Source organism: Typopeltis vanoorti, chromosome 11, assembly GCF_054136105.1.
Source record: "Typopeltis vanoorti isolate ZY-2024b chromosome 11, IOZ_Tvanoo_1.0, whole genome shotgun sequence".
Classification (NCBI taxonomy): Eukaryota; Metazoa; Arthropoda; class Arachnida; order Uropygi; family Thelyphonidae; genus Typopeltis; species Typopeltis vanoorti.
Window position 1 is genome coordinate 87351318 of NC_143559.1, and position 18834 is coordinate 87370151.

Below are 18834 nucleotides of genomic sequence, written 5' to 3' on the forward strand. Positions count from 1 at the left end.
CCATACAAGCTGGGATTGTTTTGTGATGTTTTTGCATACAATACATAGCTGCTTCTTTAATTATACCCATGTAAAATTATATTTTGTACCATATATAATTTTGAGTCAGTTAGTGTATACCTGAATGAATGTTAACTTTAATTATGGAATATTGATTTTAAAGAAAATTGATTATTAGTTAATAGTTTAAAAAAAAAATAGTTAATGTTTTTTGATTGTCTGATCTCTGTCCTGGTTGTCAGTTATAGTAGATAATGCATTGTATTTATAGGAGCCAAAGATATATGCCGTGATCATATCAGTGATTCACTTCATCTGAAGCTGTATGTGCTGTTATGCTATGTTATTAGCAAGTGAGGTATTTCTCTTGGTAACAAAGCAGTTACTCTTCCACATTGAAGTCATCCTGTATAACATTGTTTGCTTTTATCAAGAATGAATTAAAAATTAGAAGTGTTTGTTGGTTTGCTGCTTCATTTTCTTCAGCATTTTTTGTTGCATCTGTATCAAATTTTTTCATTCCAGTGTTTGGTCATGTGTAAGAATTTTTTTTCCCTGAATGTCAAATATCACAACTTTAAAGTTTCAGTACATTTAAAGTGTCAGAAAGAGAGATATTTGTGAATAAGGAGATGATATTAGAACTCACCATATCATTATTGTTTTAAGCTAAGTATTGGATTAAAAATGTGAAGTGAGTGGATTTATATCCCTACTTATCCACTTAATTCCAACTTGGTTTATTCTCCTGACCTTGAATATGCAGTCTGATACTGTTACTCTCAAGCAATCTCTTCACTTGCCATACACTATTGATATTTTTTTCCTTGTAGTTTCTCAAGCCATAGCACTGTTCCAAAATGACTCTCATAATCACCAGCCTTATGAACATAAATCCCTTTTTGACAGAAAACTCCATGTTTGGCAACTTCCTAGAACATGATAGCATGATCACTCTCCCCAACTGGAGGCAGTGTCTACCTTGGCTATGGATACATCTTCTGATGCTATTATCAGAATTATCCCTTAGCAACTGTATAAATCCCACTTCCATCTTGCTATGTCCCCTTTCCTCCCTCCAATCGACATCCCCATAATAATTGTTTGGCCTAATATCAGTTTTATAAAACCCCTTGTGCTAATCTGCCAATACTTGTGATAGATGAATCTTGAAATGAAAATGTTAAGGTTATTTCAGTATCTATACAACAGACCTTCAAAAAATAAAGGTATATGTTTAGAGACATTTAAAATGATTACTCTCTTCCAATAGTAATAAAAATAATCTATTAAAAGAGACCTGTAGGTAGTTAGGACCTCATGGAGGGAGACCACATATCACTTGCAGCATATCATACCTTCTCTAGAATTCATTCACATTACCTTCAAAGGCAGACCATTCCAGTGAATGCACAACTCAATGAGAGAAAAATCTAGCTCATCTTTTTCTTGACTGCATTCATTCTCATCTTCCATGGATGCCCACTATAAAATGAAAAATTCCATCATACTCATATCCTGTATGACCCATTCAATTTTCGGCATTGCAATTTTCTTCTGAGTTGTATTTCCAATTTTTGCTATATGATCCCTGAACCTTAACTTCCTGCCTACTAAAACTCCAAGAAACCCTAGCCTGGTCATATTTACAATTATACCATACTTACGTTTACTAATAATGAACTGATAGCCATTTTCACATGCCCACAATTCCACTCTATTCAAATCTTTCTGCAAGTACTACATATCAGCCACATTCCTCATTACCCTGCCTGTCTTAGAATCATCAGCAAATATATGTATATTTCCTGTTAAGTCCTTCCTAATGTCATTAATATAAAGATTGAATAACAGTAAACCAAGGACTGATCTCTAGATTACACCACTGTTCACCTTAAATCATGCAGACTCATATCCCTACACATCACTTTTTGATATTTTTCTTCAGCCATCCTTTTATCTAAAGTAATAGCTTATAATTCCATTCCTATTCCTTCAACTTTTGCAATAATTTTCCATGCTGAATCCTGTCAGAATTATTAGCAGAGTCCAAAAGTATCATGGTGTGTCAATTCCCCTCATCTAACTCAAACATGACCTTCTCTTCCATAACATTTTATGGCATAAACAGCACCAAGAGAGGGGGGGGGGGATATTTATTGAACTCCCTAAGATTTCACCGGTTTTCTGACTGGTATCATCAGAGCAGAATTATAACTGTGATAGGCACACAGCACTAAACTACATAATTGAGGAAAACAATTTAAACTGTACTGACAACAGAACTAATGTCCTTACATTGCACCCTCTATGGGTCAGATAACTACAAAGTAAACTTAGAGAAGCAGGCTATCATTTCTTAAAACGGTCTCCTAGATCTTTGGTATAATGCAACTGTACCTGTTGAGGTTAAAAGAGTGCACCATAGCTGATACAGATTCTATAAATAGTCTCTCAAACCTATAACAATTTCTATGTAATCAAGATGTTTTTCTCCATCTGATCCTATGTTAAGTGGTATCCAGGGTATGGTCTGCCAATCCTGACTTGCCATACAGATGATCGTGGATGTAGTTTGTGTTCAAGGCAGATGTTAACTGATCTACCAGTCTGTCCAAAGTAGGTTAAACTGTAGGTACAAGGAGCTTTATACACTGTAGGATGTTCAAGAGGATTCATTTGATCTTTAGGAGAGTGTATGAAGATAGCCAGCTAAATGAAAGGTTTGAAGGTGGCGTGGATATCATATTTGCAGAGAACTTTGGCTATTTTTTCTGATGTACCTTTAACATATGGGATGGGAATGGTTTTGCTATGATCCTGTGTGTTGGAAGGATAGGGGGTGTGCATGTAATATTGTATCTATTTTATATGGACTGTATGGAATGTAGCCATTGGCTAAAACTGTGTTGCAAAGGTCAGTCCCTGAGCTCAGTTTTAAAGGCTGTCATTTGAAGAAATTGTCTTGGCTCATTAATTGTTTTGAGGATGCCATACTATTGGGAAGGGTGGTGGTGTGATTGTTTATGTAAATACCTTCCTGTATGAGTGGGTTTCAGTTATGTCAGGAGGAGAATGTGGCTTAATGAGACACTTAACCTCATTAAGCCACATTTCTCCTCCCTTACCAAAGATCTAGGAGACTTTCGTTGTAATGCTTGATAGCTTAACTTCTCTAAATTTACTTTGTGGTTATCTGATCAAGGCATTAGTTCTGTTATCAGTCACAGTTTAAATTGTTTTCTCAATTATGTTGTTTAGTGTCTATCACCTTTATAATTGTGCTCTGATGATAATGGTTAGAAAGGCAGCAAATATTAGTGAGTTCAATAATTTTTTTTCCTATCTTGGTGTTGCTTATACCTTAAGCAACCTTATTATGAATCATTGACACCTAATTAAGCCTTTCTATATGTATGACCTTCCCTTAGTAAACCCATGCTGTTCTTTGCCAAGTATAGATTCTGTCAGCTCATTTCTGTCATATGGGATCTCTTACTAACTTTTCCAAATCTTCATCACCACGCCATAGATAGGTCAACAGACATAATTTTTTACACAACCCTTGTTCAGTGGGATTATCATACATTCTTTCCACTTCTGTGGATTCTTCCCTGTGCTAAGACTCAAATTATACAGCCAGATCAAATGGAACAGCCATTCCAGCACCAGCTCTAGTACCTCTTTCCAAGTGTAGAAGTTAGCATCAAGTGGAATTTTGCATAATACCAGGTTGACTGCATTTAACAATATGATCTCTCATTAATCGAACAGGTATAATGCTTGATAGCTTAACTTCTGCAACTAGCATACCACTCAATCAACCAAGCTGGCTAACCTGGTTGACCCAGTGGTTAGTGTATCCACTCTACAGCCAAAAGGCTGTGGGTTTGAATCCTACCATGGACATGGATGCTTGTAATTTTCTGTGAAAATACTAGTGGTAGTGGTGGGCAGTCGATGGAATTGGTGTAGGTGATGCAGTTCACTGTAGTTAGTGGATGGAGTGATGGAAACAGAGTTCTAGAGTAGGTGCCCTCCCTCCATGAGTCTTTGGACTCCTTGGAGGTGTCACGTAATAATATATTATTTACAAGAGTTATTCTTCTACATTCATTCTTTCCTTTACCTGCAACATGATGATAGAATTCCTTGGGCAGAGCCAGTTTGTTTTCTTACACTTAGCTTTCCGTGCAGTAGTTGTAACTCTTCTGTTCTGTATCTTATAGTCTTCATAACTGACATTATCCTTATGCACACAGTATTTTACATCTTTGATTTCCCATGTACTGCCTTCCCATCTAGCAACTAATACAATGGGATCAAATGTAGTATTCTCCTCAGTTGGTCATAATTTCCTACTTTGTAATTCAACATATAACATTTTTCTGAATGAAGCAGCCTAGTCATTTCCTGTCTGTACAGAATGGTCACTGTCACCAAATGGAGGCAGAACACTCGTTCGCATCTTTTACTGAATTCCTTCTGACACTATAATCAGATCTAATACTCTTTGACCTTGAGTTCTTCTGTCACATGCCACTTACAGAATTTCATGCGACAGGTCAATAAAATCTGGTTTCATTCTTTTTCTATTCAATCAATTTTCAGATAATTAAAGTCACCTGTGAAAATTGTTTCATGTCCATTAGGTTTATTTGTTGATGCATTTGTCACTAGCAGCTCATCTGTTGGTTCTCTAGCAACACCCCACCATGTATTTGATCTTGTTATATTCCATCACATCACGAATAGATTCAACTCATTGCTACAATCATAGCTATTCTACCCTAACAGGACTCAAATCATGCAATATCATTAGTATCACTCTCCTCTCCTGTTTTGCCTATCCTTCCTAAAAATACTGTATCCTTTACATTGAGTACTACTAGTTAGTACATCTGCTGTCTGAGAGATAGGTCTCACTAATGCCAGCTATTTGAGGCCACATTGTATCCCCCTTTGTTCTTTGTATTCCTCACATTTGTGTACAGACAAAATATACCTCCATGTATATTTGTATGTTCTTCTGTAGTCTGTGTGATCCATTTGAACACCTTTCAGATTCCTGCTTCACAGACAACCTTGCATACTTAGTAGGTTTAAACTGGACAAACACAATGTCAACCATTCAGTCATAATTACCACCATTATTGATTATATTTGTATCATTAATATAGTTGCATAACTCAGTCGCTGTTATGCATGGATCTCGCCAATTCTCTCATTAAAATCTAGTTTCCCTCACTGTATTGTTTCATATTAGTAAATAATTTTTCCAGTTAGCAAATTCAGTCAAGTGCAGACCATCTGTCTTATATCAATCATTAGTTCTTATCAGAATTACAATTTCTTACTTTTCTGATTGTCAGTTACATTTGTTAAATTGAAAATAATAGCTGAACTGAGCTGTAATGAACTGAGATGCTGAAGTAGAGAAAAGTTTCACAAAAATGAGATTAAAAAGGACTTTTTTGTATTTTGGCTACCTTCAAAAACAGTTTGAATTCAAAATTTTTCATGTAACCCTAGCTAAAAAAATTGATAAAGACACTGAAGAAGAAATACCTAGTTAGGCAGTCTTAAAAGAATAGATTGGTGAATCAAGAGATATTATTTAGACTATTTTAAATTAGATATTAGTTATGCTTGCTTGCATATGATAGGAAGTTGTTTGTTGATTGCCATCCTCATTAGAGAAGAATCAAAGAAGAAATATGTTAAAGGTGAATTTTTAAATGCATTTATCAAGTGATATTTTGTGAATAAATTTAATTATATTGAAAACTTAAAATATCATTTTCATATATGAATTTTATAAAACTGTAATGAAATTATAGTTTCAGAATACAAAATGTTATAAATATATATAAATTATATAAATAAAAAAATATTTTATCTAATTTTGCCCTCTTGGCAATTAAACAAAATAAATTACTCCTCATTAATCTGAAACCACCTGAACTCCTCTTAATCCTGCTGCAGCTCAGTTGGTTTTGTGCTGCTTATCATCTGATGAGGATTCTCGTGAAACTGTACTACCATCATGCTACCTACTTTTCCTGTACGTGTTTCATTAATTTTTGTTCCTTTTTGGTCTTTAAATTTTTAGTTTTCAAATTTTTCCTTTTCAAAATCTATAGTCCATTTGATTCATTGTTTTCCTTGTTTACTGATTTTATTTATGCATCGTCAACACACACCATTCTCTTACTACATGTTTTAGGCTCAATCAAGTTTGACTCCAAATATTTTGTCATGCTTGCCTTCTAAAAATATACAACCAGGTTTGTCTTTTAAATTACTCTTCAGTATTAATTAAAATTTTTTATTAGTCTTTTAGCTTTTGGTTGGCGATACAGGGTAGCTCCATTATTTACTAAGCTTTGCTCTTTTTTTCTGTGTCCTTTTAAGTTTATTAGCATCAACATTTTATAAACATCATCATCATCATAATTCCAGCCATGTACCCTCAAGGGGTGTACAGGATATGATAGTACTACATGAAAAATTTACATCATTACTAACTTCCTATCTACAAATTTCCTCCAAATCAGTCTGTTACTTGTCAAGACTCTCCAACATCACCAGATCTTATATTTCTATCGTCTAAGGCACTTTGTACCGTATCAATCCACCTATATCTTGATCTTCCTCTGGGTCATTTTCCAAAACAAGTGTTCTCTGCAAAGTTGGGAGAGAACACTTGCTTTGCTAATCTTTCCTAGCCCATTCTGTTCAAGTGATCATACCACCTGAGATTAGCTCTGCTAACGCATTCCTGGATGCCAACAATGTCAAGTTCTTTCCTAATATTCTCGTTTTTAATATGATGCCATCTGTTCACGCCTCTAATCTTTCTCAGGACTCTCATATCTGCGGCCTCTAATCTTTGGGCAAGTGTTTTACTTCTGACCCAGCTCTCAGATCCATAAGTTAAAACTGGTTCGAACACTTCTTTTATACAGCTAATTTAGTGTTCCGACTAATTTCTCTCTTATTCCATATGAATTTATTCAATTGACTTCCTACTATACCAGCTTTGTTGATTCTGTTGTCTATTTCCATATTTAATTTGCCATCTTCACTAAAAATCGTCCCTAAGTAGCTGAAATGTTTTACTCGTTCCACAGGTTCTCCATTCACAACACAGTTGACATTTTCAATGATTCTGCCTATTTTCATTGTCTTTGTCTTTTTATTGCTGACCATCATACCATATCTATTACAGCAGTTATTAAATTTAGTCAAAGAATCTTGCAGACTTGTAGCGGATTTCTTTAGAAGTATAACATTGTCTGCATAAAGCAAAGAGCTGATATTAACATCTCCAATTTTGATATCATGTTTAATACCACTTTCCTTCATAATGTGATCCATATAGATAATGATTACAGAGGGGATAATGTACATTCTTGTCTCACACCAGATTTAACATTAAACCATCTTCCTGTACTTTTTCAATTCTAACTGCTGACTTACAACTCAAATAAAGACTAAGTATTGTTTGATATAATTCCCCATTGACACCATATAACTGTAGCATATTGAATAGCTTCTCTCTTGGCATCTTGTCATATGCCTTTTCCAAATCGACAAAACTTAAATACAGATCTTTGTTATATTCCCATGATTTCTCCACTATTTGTCTTAAAGTGAAGATCTGATCCTGACAGCCTCTATTTGACCTGAATCCAGCTTGTTCTTCACCAAGCTTTTCTTCCATAATTCTTCTCAACCGTTTCTCAAGTATACTTGCATACATCTTACTAGGAACACACAGTAGGGATATACCTCTGTAATTCTCACATTCAGTTTCATTTCCCTTTTTATATATGGGTACTATGAGATATCTACTCCAATCGTCTGGAATTCGTCCATCTGTCCGGCATTCTGAACTATGCAGTGCAGCCACTGTAAGACTTTTATACCACCATAGTTCAGCATTTCTGATCGAATATCATCTACTCCTGCTGCCTTTCCAAATTTCAAGCCTTTGATGGCTTTTCTACTTCAAGTATGGATATGTATTCTGACTGCATGCCTGGTCAGTGTTTTTTATACTGTGCTGTCATCACTGCTTGTTTCATTTAGCAAATTTTCAAAGTAATTACTCCATGCTTCAAGGATATCTTTTTCTCCCATTTTCATGTCACCTTTATCATCTCTAACTCCTTTTACAGCACTCTTTCCTCCATTCCTAAGCTTTTTCAACAACCTCCAGAATATTTTGCCTCCTTGATATTTATTTTCTATGTTCTTGCCAAAGTCCTCCCATGACTTTTGTTTAGCTAGTTTTACACACTGTTTAGCTCTCTTACATTGCTCTGTATTCTCTGAGAGCACAAGCTGATTTATTTGCCAGGAATGTTGATATGCTTTCTTCTTTTCCTTCACTGCCTCTTTAACTTCCTGTGTCCACCATGTAGTTCTAATTTTCTATCCTTGCAGACAACTTCACCACATGCCTCTCTAGCTGAATCAGTCAGGGTTTTCTTCAACGCTTGCCACTGAATCTCCAAGGTTTGGTTCCTGTTCTCATACTCTTTCATTTTTCCTTCAATAATCTTTTTGTATTTTAGTCTACAGTTCACATGTGAGAGCTGCTCAACTGTTATTCGCTTTAAAACATTCTTACATGTCATTCTTTTCAATATGAAATTCAGTTTTATCCTGCTCAAGACTAAATAGTGATCACTTCCAATTTCAAATCCTCTGTACACTCTGGTGTCCTGCACCAGGGAGAAAACATCACTATCAACAATAACATAGTCAATGAGACTTTTCTTATTCGTTGCCTCTTCTCTCCATGTGAATATGTGCCCATTTTTATGTTGGAACATGGTGTTAGTAATAATCAGTCCATGTCCTGAGCAGAAATCCAACAAGTATGTGCTATTATTATTAGCTTTGCTCTTTTCTCCAAATTTTCCCAAAACATTTTTGTGTGTCTGATAATCACTTCCTACTCTGCTATTTAGATCCCCCACAAGGATCAACTTTTCCTTTTTCATTGTTTCAGTAGCTTTCTCTAGATCCTCAAAAAAAATTCCTCCACTTCTACCTTAGTAGAACCTTCTGCAGGACCATAGGCATAAATAAGTCCCATTGTCCAGTTCCCATTCTGATATTTGCCCAAATCACTACTTGACACTACCTGCCATTCAAGAAGATGAGCCTCGTATTTTGTGTTGAATACTATGGCTACTCCTTCTTTTCCTTGATTGTCATTGCCTGAATATAACATTTTGTATTTATTGCTTAGAAAGATCTCACCAGTTTTTGTTTCTGTCACCCCTATTATGTCGATCTGGTACTTATCTAATTCCTCCGCTAGCTCCATTTCTTTGCCCTTCAACCTTCTTATGTTGATAGTACTGATCTTTAACTCTGGTGATGTTGTGTTGGGGTGCGTTTTCAGATTTGTTATAATGAATTTAATAAATGCTTAATAGGTTATTAATGTAACTTTAACCCCCCCCACTCCCCCAAGATTCATTATTGTTATGCATTAGTATTAACATTATTCATATTCTTAATACCAATCCTGCTGTAGTTTGTTTTTATCTATTCTTTTAAGTTTTTGTTCAATTTTCAAAATAAAAATTTGATTTTTACACTAATATTTCAGCTTTGACCATTTACAATGAAGTGCATATTTTGTACAGAAAAATTATCTTCTTAGAGCCATTACTCATAGCTTAGTCTGTATTGACATTGGCATTTCTGTTGGAAAGATCTGGATTTGAATTCTATCTTGGATTTAAAGAGGCTTCATTTAGGCTTTTCAACTAAAGGTGAGTTATCTTATCTCATATGGGGAAGAAAGATTTTTCATCCTTCAAAATAGACAAACTAGCCAGAACATTTACATGGCCACACACAATTACAGACATTATAGATAGGATTAACTACTTTACCATAAGCAGGTTTCTAAATGCAAAATTACTTGCTGTAAGACAAAAGGGAAGATAGTAAAATTCCTTCAGTTTTTAATCATATTAAAATATTAAATCTTTAAGTATATTTAAGATATTTTTCTCACTTATAGATTCCTCCTAACACGCTTATCACAGCAGTTGTAGACTTTGTCCGTAATCTGCACTCTGTGGATGATCTTGATGTTGTTGGTGAACTGGTATTTGCTACTTGCACAGAAAGAATTGATAAATTTAAGCAGTGTGTGCAGTATTATCTGAAAGGAAACAAAAACAGTGTTCTTCGTTATCGTTCAACTGGACCAGGTATGTGTTTAGTTCTACAATTGTTTCAGATTTGACATATCCTTTCTGAATTTAGGTTCTGGCTGTGCAGTGAAAATGGTTTATAACAGAATGAGACTAGAGATTATTATGGTTAAATATGTTTGAGTGGATGAATACAAACCATTGTTATGCTGGATATGGAATCTAATAAACATGGAATCTAATAGGCTATTGATTTTCTCTACAAGACTATCACAGTTGAATTAAAAATATTTCCATCAGTATTTGCTAGGTCCCATCTTGAATATTTCATGGACACAACACATGGCATTTTTTAGAGAAAATTATTTTGAAATTGTATAGTACAACATTTAGTTTCATTGTATTAATTAGTTGATTCAGAGAAAGGAAATTAATTTATATGTCACTTCTTACATATTAAGTTTCTTTTCTACTTTAATTTCTTCTATTAAAAAAGGGGGGGAAATATGTAATAGAAAATAAGATTGTGAAGTACCATTAATGCACATTACAAAGTATGGTAACTATTTTAATTGTGAATAGTTAATTACATATTACTGCTTTGATTTGGTTATAGCTGCATTAACATTTTATTTATGAGTCAAGAAAATTGCTGCTAGTAGTGCAAAACAAAACTTTGATGCTAATGTAGAATAGGTAATTCTCCTTGAAATGTGAAAATTTTCATAATAGATGATTCTTTATCACTGAACTACAAAAGAACCCACAAAAATGTTTCAGTCCTTCATTTTTTGTAAAGATTTGGAACTTCGAAAGGGCACTCATATAGGTCATTGTTCTTCGGCTATGATATCCTGTGAATGGTGGCATCATTCTGTGCTCAGGCAATGCTACTGCATGGGATTGAAGTTTGCTGTTTAGCTTCGTGTGAATGTGAAGCATGCAGTTAGTTGTGTATCTTTTACAAATGGATATGGATAGACATTAAAAAAAAATGCAACTAAAGAATATAGGAAAAATAACTTTGTACTTCCCCAGATGAAAGCATGAAGAATGAAGTTTGCTTTGCACATTCATGCATATCTCTGTCATATGACATGTTAGGTTTCAGACCACTGTTGTATATTGAATTTCGTTGTGTGATGAATCTTTTTTTTTTTTTAATTATTTGTAGATGCAGTTATGATTTAATAACATTTTTTAAGCAGTTATATATGTGCATAAATGATATAAATAAAGCATTTATTTATGTCACTCATGCAAATGAAAATTTTAGAATAATTTTCACAATTGAAAAAGTTATTCTGCTTTTTTTTTTCTTTTAGACTTACACGGTGATCCGAATACATTTTGGAAAATTATGGAGACAACTACCATGTTTGAGTAAAACTTCAGTTTAATATAAACTAAGATCCACTTTCGATGTTTCGACCTTTATATCAAGGTCATCTTCTGGAGCATATGCACTATATACAGAAAACAAGCTATAACTATCTACATGGTTTGTTAAAGTTGCCGACCAACTGTTACAACAAGTATTGGCTTGACCTCTGACGAGAAAATATAAAAATAAATGAAAAATAAAAATATACATCAACGCTAGAGTCCTATTAGTAATATTATCTACTGGTTATAAAATTGCATTGGGAGCTACAACAAGGCTGTGTGTGTGTGTGTGTGTGTGTGTGTGTGTTCATTCATGAGCATTGACTCGGTTACTGTGATACATTTAAAAAAAGGTATTTAATGACTAACAAACCGAGAATAAGTTAGAAAACTTTAATGATACAACTAGTTTCGGCTTATTATGGCTTTCATCAGGTATCTTTGTAGGTAGAAGGAACAATAATAAAAGACTGAAGATATTAAGAAAACTGAGAAGCACAGGTTAATTATATTAGATAATTAAAAATAAAAAACTTATTAAAATTCCAGTTGTTCTATTTACATGCATTGTTTATTGTATGCGTGGTAGTAGACTTTCGAGAATGCCAGTATTGAACAACAGCAGTATGGCTCTCAGGGATGTTATAGCTCAAATCACTGTTCAGATGTACAGGATTAAGGACGATCTCCCTGGATTCTACTATATTTCTTTCAAATTCGTCCTTGCAATGGAAAATGTTTTCAGATCTATCCCAGGAAACTGAGTGACCTTAAAAATTATCATGAGGATTGTTAGAGAAGAGAACATAGCTGTATAAGGTACTAGCATTTGATCTTTTATAGGAGATGTCTCTTTTATGTTCTTCCATGCGAAGTTCAACAGATTTATTAGTTTGACCATAATAAGGAACATTACAGTCACACCATAGTTTATATTTGCCAGGATATTTTAGATTATGATGCTTAGGTTTAGGATGGCTTATAAGAGATCTGATTTTTGGAAGAGCGATGAATAACGTCCTGATGTTGTACTTTTGAAGGACTTTTGCCAATTTTTGGGAGACCGAGCTGATGTAAGGGATTGAGATTAATCTATCTCAGTCTTTACATCAGTTCGATTTGGTTATATATATATATATATATATATATATATATATAGAGAGAGAGAGAGAGAGAGAATGACCTACCAACTCCTTGAGTGTTGACGCTAATTTCTTGGGACTGTCTATTCCCTCGACTATCGGCTGAAGCAGAATGTTATGTTTGTGTACCTTGGGAACACCATATATTCTGGGAGAATGTGCGTAATGGGATATTAATTTTTTAACAGTGTCTGACGGCCATGAGGTGACAGACTTAAGTAATTTCAGTTTTTTTTTTCTTTATTCTGTTGGTCAGATTATAGTTCACAAGCTGATAGGTGCTGTTATCGGATACTAGTTGATTCTTCTGATGAATATAAGTTGATCTGTCAAGAATGACCATGGCATTACCTTTGTCCAATTTTGTTATAATTATATCTTGATTAGCTTTTAATGACATGATTGCTGCTAGATCTGTTTTTGTCAAATTGTTACATATGGTTTTCTTTTTATTCAAAACATTGCTGGTTTCTAAACGAATTTTATCATCTATATTTTTTGGAAGCGATTTGATGCCTCTTTCTATGTGGTATACAACATCCAATTTATTAACAGTTCTAGGTGCTACTCGAACTTTAGGCCTTTAGCAAGTTGACCGTTATTTAAGGTGTGGGTAGATAGGTTGATCACATGAACATTGCTTGCATGTGGTTGGTCGCTTCTTGTCTCACTTGTTTGTTGTTCACTTTTGGAGTTGTTTGTCAGGGAAGTGAGATCCTGATTGGTTAGATTTTGTATGATTGACATTCAAATTTTGCCATTGTTTTAAAATATGAAATTTGGCCCTAAGTTTTTCTTTATTACTTTCCAGAATATATTTAGCTGAATTATCAGTGATTCTTTCAAGCACATTTAAAATATCCGGATTTAGCATACCATGCAGATTGTAGTGCAGCTTGTTTCTTTGTATATATATGTATACTCCAGAAGATGACCTTAATGTGAAAGTCGAAACATCGAGGCATATATATTTTGATTTATATTAAACTAAAGTTTTACTCTAACACTTCTTTTCACTGGAGCAACAGCACCCTTACTTTGAATATTATCTGCCATTATTAACAACAGTAAAATAATAAAACAATTTACAATTCACCACAAAACACAGAGAAGTAGTGACCATGATGTCATGAACAGTTCACTAAAACTCTGCATCAGTTGATTTAGAGGAGCTTTATGTCACTAAAACTGTCATATGAGCAAATTGTTGTAAAGAGAAATGTCTTAAAGCAGGATATTACTCTTTCGCTAATTCTGTGCTTTGTAGTTACGTGTTCCTCTAATTTCCTACCCATATCTCCTTGTAAAAAAAAATCATAACTGAACTAATTGCATGCTTCATATTTTGCATGAAACCAAACAGCAAATATCAGCTGATACCAATTGGAGGAAGACACTGCAGTCCACAGTAAGAGTGCAGTTTCAAAGTTTTGATGTCTTCACAAAAAATCTGAGCACATCCCCCCCCCCCAAAAAAAAAAAAAAACATATACATAAACATACACAGGTTATAAAATACCTATGTACATTTTATATATATACCGTATTTTTCGATAATAACGCACACGTTATCTATACAAAAAAAAAAGTCTAAATTCGTTAAAAAATGAACATGCATGGTGGTATACATTCGAAAGATATAACAAATATAAATGTAATAACAAAACTCAGAAGTATTATTTAATATTTATTGAACATTACATTATTCAAATCCAAAAAATTCTTCATCAGACTCAATATTGAAAGAATCAATTGCGTTAGATTTCATTTGGTATTTCTTCAGCTTCATAATCATTGTCACCAGACACCACTGCATTCCCTCATGCTTTGATGAAACCATTTCAAACACAGTTTTCACTTACAGCAGCCCAACTGTCTACCATCCACGTAACTGTATCTTTATATGCCGTTCTTTTCATCTGCCTTGTTTTGTTATATTCATGGATGCCATTCATCATACAGTCTTCTCACTTAGCATGCAAATTGTCTTTGAATAGTTTTACTGCAAGATCAAGGGGTTGGAGTTTTTTTGTTAAACCACCTGGAATGATGGCCAATTTAGAATACTTACAATTGTTTTAACTTCTGCTGTTGTGTGTGTGTGCACCCTACACGAATCCAACACTACTGTATATTTTGATAGATAATGCATGCGTTATCTATACAAAAAAGTCTGAATTCATTAAAAAATGAACATGCGCAGTATGCATTTGAAAGTTATGAGAAGTAAAGCAAATGTAATAACAAAACTAAGGTAGAAGTATTACTTAATATTTATTGAACATTACACTATTCAAATCCAAAAAATTCTTCATCAGACTCAATATTGAAAGAATCAATTGCGTTAAAAATTTCGTTTGGTATTTCTTCAGCTTCCATTTCAGAAGATACATTGTCATGTGCATAATCATTGTCACTGGACACCACTGCATTCCCTTTTGCTTTAATGAAACCATTTCTTAAATTGCTAAAACACTTAAATTGTTTCTCTTCATAAATTCAAAAACCCAAGATGGGTAGGCCTTGAAATCCTTTATATTATCGTTTTGTGCAATTCTTTTCGATTCCTGCAATGCACGGACAGTAGATATTCTGATATCTTTAGCTCTTTCACTAACAACTTAATCAAACAGTTTTTTTCTATGGTTGGCCACAAGCACCTAAACCTCATAGCACGTTTCCTCGTATGTAAACATTTCAGGACTGTTTCAGCCTTTTGCCATTCATGAACACTACTTTCTCCAACACTCAACAATCTACTAGCTTCAGGATTCCCTTTTTCATTTGCTACTTCTACCACTTCAGTCTTGAACTGCGCTGTGTAGGATTTTTTGGCGCATGCGTGTTATCTATATATCAAAAGGCATGATGAAAATGTTGGGGGTGTACGTTATACATTAGGTGCTCATTATCTATCGAAAAATACAGTAGTGTTTTTTTTTTTTTTTTCTATGGTTGCCACAACCACCTTCTAAACCTCATAGCACGTTTCCTCGTGTGTAAACGCTTTAGGACTGTTTCAGCCTTTCGCCATTCACGAACGCTACTTTCTCCAACACTGAACAATCTACCAGCTTCACGATTCCCTTTTTCCTTTGCTACTTCTACCACTTCAAGCTTGAATTGCGCTGTGTAGGATTTTCTCCGAGAAGTACTTCTGTCTTCCATGTCGACCACTGCTATCAGCAACGCACATGATTTTAAAGAATTCCTCCATTCTCTGTCTGCATAGAAAATGTTGGGGGGTGCACGTTACTATCAAAAAATACGGTACATTATAAAACTGTCATATGAGCAAATTTTTGTAAAGAGAAATGTCTTAAAGCAGGATATTACTCTTTTTCTAATTCCATGTGCTTTGTAGTGACGTATTCCTCTAATTTCCCTCTCATATCTCCTTGTAAAAAAAAAAAAAAAATACTGAGCTAATTGCATGCTTCACATTGACATGAAGCCAGACAGCAAATATCAACCTCAATCTACGTCATGCCACTTGGAGGATGACACTGCAGTCCATAGAATTCCATAGTTGATCAAATTGTAAACGAGTGTAGTTTCAAAGTTTTGATGTCTTCACAAAAACCACTAAGCAACCCCCCCCACACACACACAGTTGATTCAAACAGATGAACTCAATTTTGTAAGTCTATATATCAAACATAGAACTAGTAACAAATATGATGTAAAATATATTTGATTATACTTTCTATAAAGTTTATAAATGTTCAATGCGCCCCCCCCCCCCTTTGGCCGCATGGTAATAACATCAAGACAGTAGCTGAATTCATCTCGCGTTCTCCTCCAATATACATGGTCTTCCTGAGCTTTTTCCGTTACCCAGACAGCCTGTTTGCTCAAATCGATAGATAATGACAAATGCTCTTCCTCATTGGATATTTAATGTTGAAACGACGACAAAATGCATGCTGTGCCACAGTTGCCGGCTCGGTTTTAATGAGCTCACGAATGCAAAAAACTTTATGCTGTATAGTAGCCATTTTGCTCACAACTGACTCTGCTGTGCGCTAGGCAAGCACTCTAGTGGTAGTGTTTCAAACTTTAGAACCTCCTCTTTCAAATGTTATGTATATCATTCACGTACGATGTATAGTTCAGGAAATATAGCCATATGAAGTTGGGTCCATCTTTTTGAATCGCCCTGTATATATATACACACACACACACACACACACACACACACACAGCTAATTCTCTTTTTACATAACTTTTTTATGTACGATTTCAAAATAAAGTTTAGAAAGCAAAAGCAATTCTATTTTTACACTGTATTTTATTTTTTTTTTTTTGATTTAACATGGTTCAAATGGCACTTATTTTAAAAATATTTGTTTGAATTCAGTTCTCTTAAAAGGGGTGTTTCCATTATAATTATCATTTCCTAGTGTAGTACATATTAAACTTGAATTTTATGGAACCCCCTCGATGTTTTAAATATCAGGGATTACTCTACACTACAGAATGTAGACAAATGCCAAGTAGAACTCATATAGCGAAATCACAAAAAAATGTTGGTGGCTTTAAAGCAGCTGAGGATCACATGACTATTATTTTGCAGCAATACTTCAGGAGATCGTATATTAAAACCATTACTCATTAACACCTTTCATTTCATAGGGATCCCTATGCAATGAAAGGTGTAGGTTTTAACATGTTACCTGTGCACTGAAGGCACAGGTTTCCTTTGTTAGGTTACAAAGGAAATTTTTAATGAATGGTTCCATCAATGTTTTGTTCCAAAGTTAAATGTTATTTGATGGAAAAAAAATCTGGACTTAAAAGTTTTATTGATTATAGACAATGTGTCTGTCCATCTTGTTTTAGAACACCCAAATGTGCAATTTTGTTTTCTGCCACCTAATACAGCATCCTTAATACAACCACTAGACCAGGGTGTGATTGCTACCTTCAAAACTTACTATATAAGAAGTACATTGTGATACATTTTGGGTAAACCAGATGAGGATAATTTACTGACAGTTATTGATATGAGGAAGAAATTTTCTATTTTGTATTGCATCAAACTTGCTAAGTTGGCGTTATCAGAATTGAAACCATCAACTTTAAATGCATGCTGGAAAACTACTTTGCCAGAATGTGTAAAAGAGGAAAACCCTGTACCTTTGCATACAATTGAATATTCCAATATCATCAGATTAGCACATACATTTGGCAGAGAAGGATTTTATGATTTTTCGTATTGAAGAATTGATGGTTGACAAGGCTGTTAGTGATGACGAAATAATTGAAGCTGTTCTTGACAATCTTGATGAAAAAGAAAATAATGATGATGAAGAGATTATGCTCACTGCAGGATTAATGAAAGAAGAGCTTCAAATGGCTAGTAAAATTTCAAAGTCGTTTTCTTACAAATGATCCAAAAACTCAATGAGTTGAACAGTTTAAGCGTGAGCCTAAGTCATGTATGGTGCGATATGAAGAATTATACAAAGATCTAGTCAAAACAGGATTTGAACAATTAATTGCAGAGTTTGTGGTAAAAAAAAAAATAAATGAAATAAAATAAACCTTCAGAATTATTGGAAATTAGGGCTAATTTAGTTCTTTACTGAAGAAAACGTTTCGACATTGCAGTACAAACAGAACGGCCAAAGTGATTAAATTGATTTTATTCCAGTCTCATACAAAAGAACGTGGCTACTGTCAGAAAGTGATGGCGAATAAAATTAACTAATAACCATATGTGCAGGTGTATTTGGATCTTTTCGAATTTTTGTTTTATTAGTGACACTATTTTTTTAAGAGATGCGTGTGTGTGTGTGTGTGTGTGTGTGTGTTTTGTTTGAAAATAACTTATTGTTCGTATCAGGTTTTCACATCTAGAACCATTCTTTTTTTCATATGCATTGTATTCTTTTTTACACAGTTTTCATTTTCACGATATTTTCTGGAACCAATCTGCGTGTAAATGGAGAACTGTGTGTGTGGTTCTTTCATTGTCCAAAAATAAAGAATTGCTTGTTAACACTAAAAGAATGAAATAAAATTGAACTGTGTATTGCTATTCACCTTGCAATTAACACCTCTTTTCAACTAACACATTAACATCATTGTTTGAATAATGATGCTAAAATTTTCTG

The 18834-nt window shown here is 34.2% G+C and overlaps 1 protein-coding gene across 4 annotated transcripts in view; it reads left to right on the forward strand.

Annotated features, from left to right (window-relative positions):
* The window catches only part of LOC150101831 (constitutive coactivator of PPAR-gamma-like protein 1 homolog), a 326792-nt gene that overhangs the window by 46117 nt on the left and 261841 nt on the right, over positions 1 to 18834 (forward strand). For all 4 annotated transcript variants that reach the window (XM_090400106.1, XM_090400107.1, XM_090400108.1 and 1 more), the window contains exon 3: positions 10052 to 10244. In XM_090400106.1, coding sequence (XP_090256232.1) covers positions 10052 to 10244 — 193 coding nt within the window. The remainder of the gene's footprint in view (positions 1 to 10051; positions 10245 to 18834) is intronic.